We start from the raw sequence: 12,537 nt of genomic DNA, 5'->3' as shown, positions 1-12,537 counted from the left end.
TTCTATAAGCAAAAGATCATGAGTCAGGATAAGGAAAAATATGTAATTTTTAAAGTAAAATTGATATTTTATACTTATCCTGACTCATGAGGAGAAGCCCTCCCAACCTCCCCACTGAAAACACTTCGGATTTCACAGTAGATCCAGGTGCATGGGCAGAAAAATCAGGAGAGAGTGACAAGTAAAGAAGGGAGGTAACTCGTGGGTGAGTGTATTTTTATGTCTGCTTCGGGAACTACAAGGGATTCAAGTGTTCCACTACCATTCACAAGGGAAAAGGAGATAAGCAAAAGATCATGAGTCAGGATAAGTATAAAAGATCAATTTTACTTAAAAAATTACATTATTATTCCTCAATGTCAAAATATTGAAATCTTGATTGGTTTTCATGATCTTGATAAATTCTATAGATCCGACCTTGTGTGGAAATAAATTCTTAGTAGGTGAATAAATCCCCTATACCCTGCTTAACAACTGGGTTTCTGAGGTGAAGAAAATTCCCTGTACCCTGTCACGAACCCAAGACTGTTCATTGTATATGAGTCAGTGAAAGTCACATGACACAGTACAAGTTAACCTCAGCTGTTTATAACTCATATAAATACATTGGAACTTGTAACTACCTGTATATAACTGCTACCAATACAATTGCAAAGAATATTAATGAAATGAAACTATACTTAACAAAGATTAATATTTAGAGGTTATCGATGGGGAGTCAACAGGATCATTTTGGACTGTGCCCTTGCACCATGCGTGCATTGTAAACATCAGGAGCCCTTACAGCACATATTAATTCCACATGAGACAAAAACTCATATTTACACTGGTATAACCACAGACGTCTGGCACTGGTGACACAGGAAGTACAGGCCACTCGATCAACCATTACCTTCTTACAGTGTGGTACGGATAACTGGGAATGTATTTCTACTTACTATCAAAATCCTTCAGCAAATTCATGTATAAATTAACTCATTTTAACCAATTTGGTCAATAAAAAATTGAAATTGCTGATAAAACAACACTAGACAGAATGATTTCCCATTTCAGTTTTACCTCCTGTTCGGCTTAACATTGTTTTATATGAGAGACTGAGATTATTGTGTATTTTCTTGTGAACTAAGCCAGAAATGGCAATTAACTGTGCCCATGGTTCCTTCAAATCTCCCATCAAATCCATGTTTTAACCAGGGGCAAGACCCCAGGTTCCAGACGTCTACACTTACATATGTTGTCGGGCTAGTGTCTTCACCAAACTGTCTCACTACATCTAAACTTGTTAACCAACTAAGCTATGTCTAGCCAAGTTAGACTACCGTTTTGATAATGATAACATTAATCAAAGTAATTTCCCAGACTTCAGAAGACATCATCTTATTCGATCATTGATTGACAAGGGCAATGCTATGTTAGTAGACACAAAGAGGAGTCTTAACCTGACCTCTCATACTTGCATTTAATTTGTACTCACATATGACTCCACAGATATCATATTTATCACCTTATCTTGCTGACTTACTGGACCATTATAAGATAAATGTTATAACACCATGTGTGGCAGGAAGGGTTCAGAACTGCTCCAACACCATGTTAGTTTAATGTGCTTTGTGGTGTGTGTTGATTATGTGGGATCTGATATAAACCATACACACAGGAAGCCAGTGGACTCTCATCTACAAGTCAACAAGGAAAGCCAAGAATATAGTGATAAGTGTGTCTTGTATATATGTGCAAAGTTTGTAGAACAAGAACTTGTGATAGGACACTTGCTGGGCCAGACAAACAGCATCACAGACACAACAGTAGGTTCCAAACTCTAGTCAGTGATTGAAGTCCTTCATTTAAGACTTCTGAAAACTAGGTATCTAACAAGGTTTGGAAGAATCCATGGAAGGCTTTTGAAGGGATCTGCCCCAGTGTGCTCGCCATAATAATGAGAAAGAGATTTGAGAAAAGCCAACTAAACAATTCAGGGTCAGACAGCTATTCTCATATCAAAACTGTAATTGTTTCAAGAAGGTGATGCATAATATCAGCTTATTGACAGGTATATATTCCTCCATATGAGACCCACAAGAAGCAATGCAGCTTTTACTGCAAGAGAGAGCAGGGAATTCAATCAATGTGAATTTTAGAAATGTGTGGACAAAATACAAGATCATTTCTTTCAAACAGCCAGCCAGTAGGCTTGAATATAAGCCATCAATAAGAGATTGAACTTGTGCCAATTCCTGAAGATGGCTGCACAAATAGAGGACTCCGCAAAAGACATGAAAGTTGGTGCCAGAGGTGAGAAGAATTGCTAGGCTCAATACATAACCCTGAGGCCAAGACAGACAACCATGCTGACAGCAGTGGTATGGACACGGTGGCAGCAGGTGTACATGATGCAGTACATTACCAAGACAGACAACCATGCTGACAGCAGTGGTAATGCGAACACGGTGGCAAACACAGGTGGCAGCAGGTGTACTTGATGCAGTACATTACCAAGACAGACAACCATGCTGACAGCAGTGGTACAAACACGGTGGCAGCAGGTGTACATGATGCAGGACATTACCAACCATGCTGACAGCAGTGGTACAATCATGCAGCAGGTGACAGCAGCAGTACATTACCAAGACAGACAACCATGCTGGTACAGCAGGTGTACGGTGGCAGCAGGTGTACATGATGCAGTACATTAGCAAGACAGACAACCATGCTGACAGCAGTGGTAACCATGCTGACAGCAGTGGTAACGGTGGCAGCAGGTGTACATGATGCAGTACATTACCAAGACAGACAATCCATGCTGACAGCAGTGGTATTACCAAGGACACAACCATGCTGACAGCAGTGGTACGAACACAGCAGCAGGTGTACTTGATGCAGTACATTACCAACAGAGCAGGTGTAAGACACACAACCATGCTGACAGCAGTGTAGTAACACGGTGGCAAGGTGTACTTGATGCAGACATTACCAAGACTGACAACCATGCTGACAGCAGTGGTACGAACAGTGGTACAAACACGGTGGCAGCAGGTGTACTTGATGCAGTACATTACCAAGACAGACAACCATGCTGACAGCAGTGGTATGGACACGGTGGCAGCAGGTGTACTTGATGCAGTACATTACCAAGACAGACAACCATGCTGACAGCAGTGGTACAAACACGGTGGCAGCAGGTGTACTTGATGCAGTACATTACCATGCCAAGACAGCTTTCAAAGGAAGAGTCGTAAACTCAAGTCAGTAACTAGATAGAGGGGAACAATGGGTCAACACCAATAAAAAGCATAACTGTACAGATCAAAAGAAGACATAACTGGCACAGTCAGCCTCAAATACAATACATAGCATACATGGCATACTAACTGTGAAGCTTCTCACACAATAGTAACAAGACAAGCTGTAGTAACTGTATCTCTGTGCTGTTACATATAAACACGTTTAACATGTCTCCACAAGGCACTTTCCGAGTGGGTAGATACTGCACTAACATTCATGTTGACTATTTTTTAATCCCTTCAAAACAGCTACACCATTCGCTTCCTGAAACTCCTGCTGTCAAGTATGTGCACATATGTCTTTGATCATGCAACTTGCCATGTATTGATCATTTTGGAATTTTTTAGAGGGTACAGATTTATGGCTGCTGTCATGGAGCTTAGTGGTGGATAAAAACTTGATAAGTAAATACTGTAAATCATGAAATTAATGCGTCACAAATTTAATGCGAATGTGAGGGTCTAGTCTAAAATGCGTCACGAAGTTAATGCGAGCTCAGGATACCAAGGTACAACAAACAAGTGGTTGGAGATTATCCAGTCGGGCTGATGTGCTTGAGTGAATTTAAACAATGACCAGTGATTATAACCAGTGATAATTACGTGTGGCTTGAGATACCTGTAATGAGGAAGTGACCTGTATTGGTGTAATGTGTAGTGTCAACACTTCTGGTATTGTTACATAATTTGCCCGATGAATAAGTTCTATGGATATCAATTAGTGTCATGGAAATTAGTGCTCATTTGTCAAATAATTTTATGAGAGATGTCTAAATTGTTGTTATATTCTGTATTGCTTTGATGAATGCTGACCTGAAGACAGTGAAGATGACAAGAGATTTACGTTTTCTGTCTTTTATTCAGTTCTCAAAAGTAGACATGGTCAGACTGAAATGCATTATGATCATCCGAGAAGAGTACAGATGCATTTTTCGCATTAATTTCATGATTTACAGTACATTGTTGCACAATCTAAGTTATAAATCTTTGTATTTGAAGGCCAGTATCCTATCAAGTGAATCATGTTGTTAGATCATGACCCTTGCTGAAACATATAAAGCGTGATAACAACCTGGAGTAGAAATTGTTAGGAACACTGTGAACACTGTGAACAGTCTGAAGCTCTGTGCACAGGAGAGAAAATACCAGCCTAACTGTGCCAGGATCACAAGAAGCCTCTTACCTGCATTTATTTATTCTAATCTGTGAACAACAAGAATAAAAACAACAAAATGCCCACATATATCAAGTCCTAAAGCTTCACCTAAAATCTGATAAACAACGATAACAATACAGTCAACAATAGCAAATGTACCATTCCATCCGAAGTTCCATCACAGAAAGATAGATGCATGGTGTCCTACACGGGATAGGCCTACCTCTGTCTCTACCACAGCTTCTTGAACACCAGAGCCAGTGAACCGAATACTGCTGGAATGAGATCAAACCACTTATCCAGACTTATCATGACACAATATTTAATCCTGTGATATATATTAGAGCTGCCTGGTACAACACAGGCAGGAATTAATGGAGTGTTGTCAGATTGCATAATAGCTAAAGTGGGCTCAGGGCTTATTGTTCAACTCTCCACAGTTGGGACAGTTCCTTGTCCATTGCACCTTACAACCACCACAGGTGGAATGGTAATTGAACAAAACTGTTTTACAAACTAGGACTGTGTGTAATGTGTAAAAGAAGTGTTTGAGTAATACACAGTTATGTTGCCTGTTTGATTTTGATCATATTGTTTGTCATATCTGGTACAAGCAAGCTTGGTGACTTTCAGTCCTGCTTGTATGGGAGGGAAAGTCCTGATAAAATTCAAAGAAAGAAGTGCGTACAATAATCTGGTAGAATTGAGTCAGTGTTATTTCAATATAAATGCATGAAATATAGCATAATAAATATCAGACTCTGATACTTGTATGACTCTCCATTGACTGAATACAAAGAGTATTGCTTACTGGCTGAATGAAGGTGCCTTTCAAAGACTATATCCTCCACTGCCTACCTGTAGAGGGCTCTGGACAACCCAATGGATTAGGCCAGTCAGGTGTGAAGTGTCATTACCTTGCACACTCCAACACTAAGAGAGGTAAATAGAAATCCCCAAGCAGTTATTACTTCCCCGGTGTGAAGTATTATGCAGTATAAGTATATCAAACAGGAGAGCATGGTTACAAGTGGACTGTGTGGGTGCACTGTTGTTGACAGTATGTGCTGGAAATAGAGGCTTCTTTCTCTCGGGACTTACGACATGGCTGATGTGCTTCAAGCCCCTCTCAGGTAATGCTTGGTTATCTTTCAATCATTCGTAGAAGTCATGTACTACTAGAGCAGAATCACAGTTTCTTATTACAATTTACAGCTGACTTCCCTGTAGGTCAGAATAGGTCCCCAGAATAGGTCGTGCTTGAACAGACACAAGTGGAATACAGGTCTCCCAGACCAGAGTGAATATGTGTTTAAAATAGAATCAAAGTCATTTATTGCTCAGTAGTCCTTTTGAATTTTATTTTATCTTTGGTGGATATTTATTAATTGAGATAATGCTTTAATACCTTTGTATACCCAACCTCTATTACATCATAGCTTTTAATTACTGTTTAGTCATATAATCGCACAATAAAATCTTGCACATTTTCAACAGACCTCTTCACTGACAGCATGTCTAAGAATTGAAAGATACTCTCTCATGTCAAACAAATGCAAATGTGCATGTGCAAGGTGTGAAAACATTACTTTTTGACCAGTGTGGTCAAATGTAAACCTTAAAAACTATCTCATCGAACAATGTTTAATTTTCTTACTTTGCACTGTGACATCTTTTCACATGTTCAGACATAGTATGAGTAGATTGGTAGCTTGAGTGAGTATAAGAAGCAAGGTCAAGAAAATAGTGTTTGACACATATTGAGGGGGATGGATTCTCCTGGATCACCGACTGATCTGTTGTCAGCTTAGCGGAGACCTCCACGCTAGATGTCAAGTATGCGAGGAGAGTTCATGCTTTGCTAGATTCAGCTATAGCTCGATCAAAGATAATTTTGATTAACTGCACACTGCTTGAGGTAATGACTGGGACACATCATAAGACAACTGAGATCGGACAGAAATGTCTAAAATAACAACTATGATTAACAATTGGATAAAGAATGAACTGACTCACTCCTGTTCCAAGAAACTTGGATGACATGGGACCTCGTCCCCCTGCTCAGTACATATCAAGGAGCAAACAGTTTGTCAAGGAAGAGGGTCTTTCTACATTTAAGAGAGCCAACACATTCTGTTACCTAAATGCTTCTCAGAAAACATTTCCACATCCATGTCAAAGCTATATGATAAATGTCTTGAAACTAGAACCTAAAAAAATCCACAGCTCAAAAATGCAAATTATGGCACAAGTGAGGTGAGGTGAGAGATGAAATTGGGTTTAACGTCGTGCTTGAGAATATTTCGCTCATATGACGACGTGCATGCGTGTGTATGTGTATGTGTATGTGCGGCTGCTTGTACTAGCCCAGACTTAAGCTGGTTTTATAGTGCTAGCCCACTGAGATACCATGCCGCAGTGAAGCATGAATACCCCACTCAGACACATTATACTGACTCCAAGCCGACCAGACCTTGTTGTACCCATTAATGCCGAGCGCCAGACAGGGACCAACAAGTACCATATTTTAACCGTCTTTTGGTATGACGCGGTCGGGGATCGAACCCGCGACCTTCCGCTCTCCGGGCGGATGCTCTAACCACTACACCACGGAGGCGGTTTGGCACAAGTGAAGTGGAAAGAGGCAATACCTACAGCAGTAGAAAACACATGACAAAAGAAATGTCATTAGCATGCATCACAGGTCCAGCGGATCACTGCCTTACCCTCTGTGAATGAGGAAAACCATTAGTTTGTGCTAAGTTCAGGTATGTCACATTATCAAGTCTTGTTTCTCATGACATTCACCAGGTGCATGTTGACAAGTTGATCTGGTCCCATAGATATCCTAGATGAAACATTAGCCAGTCTGCAGTCTGTGTCGCAATAAGTATTGCTGTAAAATGTAATTGGAATGTGTGCACACAATCTTCTAGTTCTAGCAATTTGGTGATATCAAGCCTGAAAACTACACAACACATCGGTTTGTGATGTGGCATGTTACATACACCTCCACCAGGTGTAGATTATGTCCACAATGGTCTGACCCATTGAAAATGCACAGGACCCATGGAATAAAATTAAACACACATTTCAGATTTAATATTTCTTATAATTGTTGAAATTATGAACAAACATAAGGAAACAAGTGTCAAATGTCACATAAAAAGCACTTCAGTCAAAGTCATCTATAGTCAGACACTGGGGCACTTGGTTTTGGCAAATCTGCCGGATTTGTCAGAGGGTCAGACGCTTTCAACATTGTAGATTATGCACAATGTTGTGTGGGACCAGTGTTATCTTACATCACTTGGTTTTCTAATCAATATTAGGCTGCGCAAGTGTATGTTTTACATCCAATCAAGCCCTGCACGATGTTCTCGGCCCAATATCAGGGACATTGTTCCTTAAAGACATGAACTCGGTATGAGATCATTGTTGAGTGAAGTAGATAAGCAGTTACCTGTGGAGAAAGAGATATGCTATGTATAGTCTATGTACAGGCTGACAGGGCAGATGTATATATGTAGTCAGTGAGGGGGTGAAATCAATAGATAAGCTGAAGGGTTTGTCTACACAGTCGTGGACTTCGATTACTGTGTTATTGTGACACTGAGGGATGAACTGTTGACCCAAGCGTGTCCTGTTCCTTGTAACCATCGAGTGGTCTGGCTGGGAAGGAAGTGCATCAGTACTACAGACTGTTAGGAGATAGAAATCGGTTGTCATAACCACTTGCTTTGGCTGTCACAATGACAGATCACAAGACAATGCCTCTATAGGTGTGCGCTAATACAACGACCTGAATAAGGATGACGTGATATAATTGAATGGATCCAGTGCAGTGTGACAAGGAGACGCGACTGGGTCACATGATCCCCCCTACCCCCATATAATGCCTCCTGATCAGAGCTGTTACTAAGAACAACAACCCTTGTCTGGAGGATACTCTGTGGGGACCAGAGCCAGGTGCCTCCAGCAATGTTTGATAGTGGCTTACACCATTGAATCAGAGACGGATTCTGGGTACTGGACTCTTGGTAGTGGAGATCAAGAACAGAAATTACCTGTCAGGTTCACAAATCTAGACTGGGGTATAAATGTGCTGTGAACTGCCAGGGTGATATATCCAACAGGAAGTCATTGTAGTGCTGACTATTTATATGACTGTGTTCTTGTGAACATTTGAAGATGGCTTCAGCTGGGACGGATGATAAACCTAGCTGGATTTGACAATGAAATAGGAAGATCTATTGAGTTTCTGATGGGGGTACATTTGTGACAATCTTGAAATAATGCCTTCAAAACCAAAAGTTGTTCCCCCTTCCCTTGCCAGACATGTATCAAGGAAAGATCCTGGCCAGTAAGTACCCAGGTTCTATGCAGTTGTTTGTTTCTACCCCCGATCACTGGTTGGTTATGCCTGTAGCATGTTAGACAATGTATGTTTACAATGTTTACAACTGTCCTGGCAGGATCTACCCTGGTTTAATCCCAAAAACAAACCTACCTTGATAGTTCTGTGTGTTCCAAAGGGCATCGGGTAACAAGATGCACTGTATGTACCAAATATTTTACCTGTCAGTGGTTCTGTTAGAAGGTTACCAGGGTAACAAGATGTGCTGTATATACCAAATATTTTTCCTGTCAGTGATGTTACCAGGGTAACAAGATGCGCTGTATATACCAAATATTTTACCTGTCAGTGGTTCGGTTAGGTTACCAGGGTAACAAGATGCCCTGTATATACCAAATATTTTACCTGTCAGTGGTTCGGTTAGGTTACCAGGGTAACAAGATGCCCTGTATATACCAAATATTTTACCTGTCAGTGGTTCGGTTAGGTTACCAGGGTAACAAGATGTGCTGTATATACCAAATATTTTACCTGTCAGTGGTTCTGTTAGAAGGTTACCTCTGAGAACCTTTTATGCAGGTGAAAGGATGAGTTGGAGCTGAAGGAAGTCTCAGGTTTTATCTCTTTGAATGACTGGATGCTGGACTGTTGCACCATGTATAACATCCTCATTCTGTTGTTTGTTGTGGGCTACTAGTGAACTAGGAAATGCTCAAGTCAGTTCAGGTGAACATATTTGTTTCAGATGCCAATGTAAGTTATATGTCACGGTTTCAGGAAGAAGGAGTACATGCCAACAGAAAGGGAGATAATCCTATCTCAGAAGAAAGAAGCACAGAGTAAGAAGCAGGCTGAGCATGAACGACAGAAGGCAATACGCAGAAAGCAGCAAGCAGCCGTGATCATACAAACAGCATGGAGGAGGTGAGTAGTGCAGACAGGCTGAGCATGAACGACAGAAGGCAATACGTAGAAAGCAGCAAGCAGCCTTGACCATACAAACAGCATGGAGGAGGTGAGTAGTGCAGACAGGCTGAGCATGAACGACAGAAGGCAATACGCAGAAAGCAGCAAGCAGCCTTGACCATACAAACAGCATGGAGGAGGTGAGTAGTGCAGACAGGCTGAGCATGAACGACAGAAGGCAATGCGCATGAAAGCAGCAAGCAGCCGTTGATCATACAAACAGCATGGAGGAGGTGAGTAGTGCAGACAGGCTGAGCATGAGCGACAGAAGGCAATACAGAAAGCAGCAAGCAGCCTTGATCATACAAACAGCATGGAGGGTGAGGTGAGTGCAGACAGGCCGAGCATGAACGACAGAAGGCAATACGCAGAAAGCAGCAAGCAGCCTTGACCATACAAACAGCATGGAGGAGGTGAGTAGTGCAGACAGGCTGAGCATGAACGACAGAAGGCAATACGCAGAAAGCAGCAAGCAGCCGTGATCATACAAACAGCATGGAGGAGGTGAGTAGTGCAGACAGGCTGAGCATGAACGACAGAAGGCAATACGCAGAAAGCAGCAAGCAGCCGTGATCATACAAACAGCATGGAGGAGGTGAGTAGTGCAGACAGGCTGAGCATGCACTTAGACAGAAGGCAATACGCAGAAAGCAGCAAGCAGCCTTGACCATACAAACAGCATGGAGGAGGTGAGTAGTGCAGACAGGCTGAGAAACTTATAAGTTTCCAGGAATGGACATCTCTTCATGGCTATAGGCCATTATATAGCTGGAACAGTGCTGAGTGTGGGTTTAAACAACAGACACAAAATGAATCATTGCTATAACTGCCCACAAATGGTAACTTAAAACATTGTATGTTCCATAAGACTTCTTCACAGGTAGAGTTGTTACCTGTTTGTTTTCTGGTGACAGGTACAGAAAGAGATCCACCAAGCTGACCAACCAGTTTGCATCCACTGCACGGGGCGCTGTGCGGCGCCGACGTCTGCGGACCACAGAGGAGGAGTGGGAGCGGCAGATTGCTGCACTCACCATTCAGCTGGCCTGGAGGAAGTTCTTCAGGTGGGCAGCTGGGGAATAGGCTGACGTGACTCTAGTCTTTACCCTACACTACTGGCCTAACTTGTCACATGTTTGTATGGAGCATGTCCAGTTCCTTGGTGGGGATGGGGTATGAGTGGGACTGTGGATATTAGGTGTGGTTTTCAGGGGGCTATGGAAGTGGTAGGTATTGTTGGTGTTGGTGTCTAGTGTTGTTTGCTTATGGTGTTGGTTTTGGTATTGTAGATGTGGTTGTCGATCACTTTGATTGTGGTGTTAAAGATTACATGATCACAGCTATGGTATGGTATTAAGTCTCAGATGGCTGACCAATATTTGTGCATGTATTCACTGAGTGTCTGTTGTGTACTCAGGAAGAAGTTGTTACGCCAGATACATCCAAATAAACGACAACTGCAGATGTGGGACCCTGACGTTATTGCTGCAAAACAGAGGGCTCTGGTCAACCAGATATATAGTAAGTGTATAAGATTGTTCAGTGTAGTCTCACAAACGCGAAGGGGTGCAAGGGAAGTCCCTTTGTTGTATGGCAGCTGCCAATGCACAGCTGTATCCATGAGGCAACCAGAATCCTATCATTTGAGTTTTAATCCAACATTTGCCCCCAATATAACTTCTGGTCTGTTGGCACAAAACAAAACAGCAGTGCCTCCATTCTAGATTTTGTTTGTTTGTTTGTTGGTTGGTTGCCACAGCAACTCAGCAATTTTCCGTTATGTGCCAGCAGTCTAGAATAAGATTAGAATAAGATGACATGCATCGGCCAAGTCAGCAAGCTTGACCACCTGATACTATTTGTCACCTCTTAGCACGGGTTGCTGAAGACAAACTGTAACCTGGATCTGCACAGGTCGCCTATATTTTGGCATACCTGGAGGTATGGTCTGGTGATCAGTGGAATATTATGTTTCTTAGCTCCAAGGATGATGATTAATGGCAGTGTATGAAATAAGCCAAAACCCCAGCCAGACATCAGGGCTGGTAACTTCAAAATGTTACCAATCCAAAACGGATTTAACCAGACCAGACACAAAGATACGACTCAGATGTATATAGCATCTAAATTTGTTAACAGACCATCGGTCAGGCTAGCTGTAAATCTAGACCTATCCGTCTGAAATCTAACCCGTCCCAGGCGGTCGGACGGGCCTTATTTCATACACTGTTAATGGTTGGTTTGGATCCCTGATTTGCCAGAATTAGGGTCATCTGGGTCAGTGGTGATAAAATGTGACACATCCACTTTCTTTCAGCTGAAGCAATCCAGGCCCCTTTCTGGCATCCGACTCTGAAGCGACAAGTGCGGCCCTTCTGGCACCGACTCATTCCATCACCTGCTGGTCAGTGTTGCCCACTGCATGAAAGGAGATAGGCGATAATACTTATGCAACATGTATGAGAGAGTAGTTCATGGTCTCCATCAACATGGAAACGTAATTTGAAAAAGGGATATATCAGAATATTTTGGCCATTTATTTTAGTAAGTGAACCAAACTTTTGCACATCTTACTACAATACAAGTACAACTGTTGTCTGAACATCTGTTTGTTCCAGCCTTATCTTATAACTTTGCTGTGGACCAGTACCACCCTGACACTGCTATGAGAGGTGTGACACCCCAGGTGCCCCCTGATGACCACACCCACTCCTTCCCCAGCTCCAGGAACGCCTTGGAAGAGGAACTCTCAGGTCAGACTCCTCAGCAACACCTAG

General features: G+C 42.1%; 1 protein-coding gene and 1 long non-coding RNA gene across 3 annotated transcripts in view; both read left to right on the top strand.

The window, feature by feature from the left end:
- The window catches only part of LOC124264718 (inversin-like), a 45,116-nt gene that overhangs the window by 30,463 nt on the left and 2,116 nt on the right, over positions 1-12,537 (top strand). The window contains 5 exon segments of the mRNA XM_046699493.1: positions 9,572-9,718; positions 10,675-10,824; positions 11,178-11,281; positions 12,078-12,164; positions 12,379-12,513. Of these exon segments, the coding sequence (XP_046555449.1) occupies positions 9,572-9,718; positions 10,675-10,824; positions 11,178-11,281; positions 12,078-12,164; positions 12,379-12,513 (623 nt within the window).
- LOC124264720 lies at positions 307-2,794 on the top strand. Of its 2 annotated transcripts, none has more exons than XR_006895223.1 (3): positions 307-2,371; positions 2,461-2,543; positions 2,760-2,794. It is a non-coding gene; the product is annotated as an uncharacterized LOC124264720 (long non-coding RNA). The 2 variants fall into 2 exon arrangements; XR_006895224.1 differs by lacking the exon at positions 2,760-2,794 and adding an exon at positions 2,671-2,725.

Source organism: Haliotis rubra, unplaced genomic scaffold (genome assembly GCF_003918875.1).
Source record: "Haliotis rubra isolate DU_JTF1 unplaced genomic scaffold, ASM391887v1 Scf94, whole genome shotgun sequence".
In the NCBI taxonomy this organism is placed as follows: Eukaryota; Metazoa; Mollusca; class Gastropoda; order Lepetellida; family Haliotidae; genus Haliotis; species Haliotis rubra.
The sequence above is the reverse complement of the archived record's forward strand: the minus strand, read 5'-3'. Positions and strand labels throughout refer to the sequence as shown.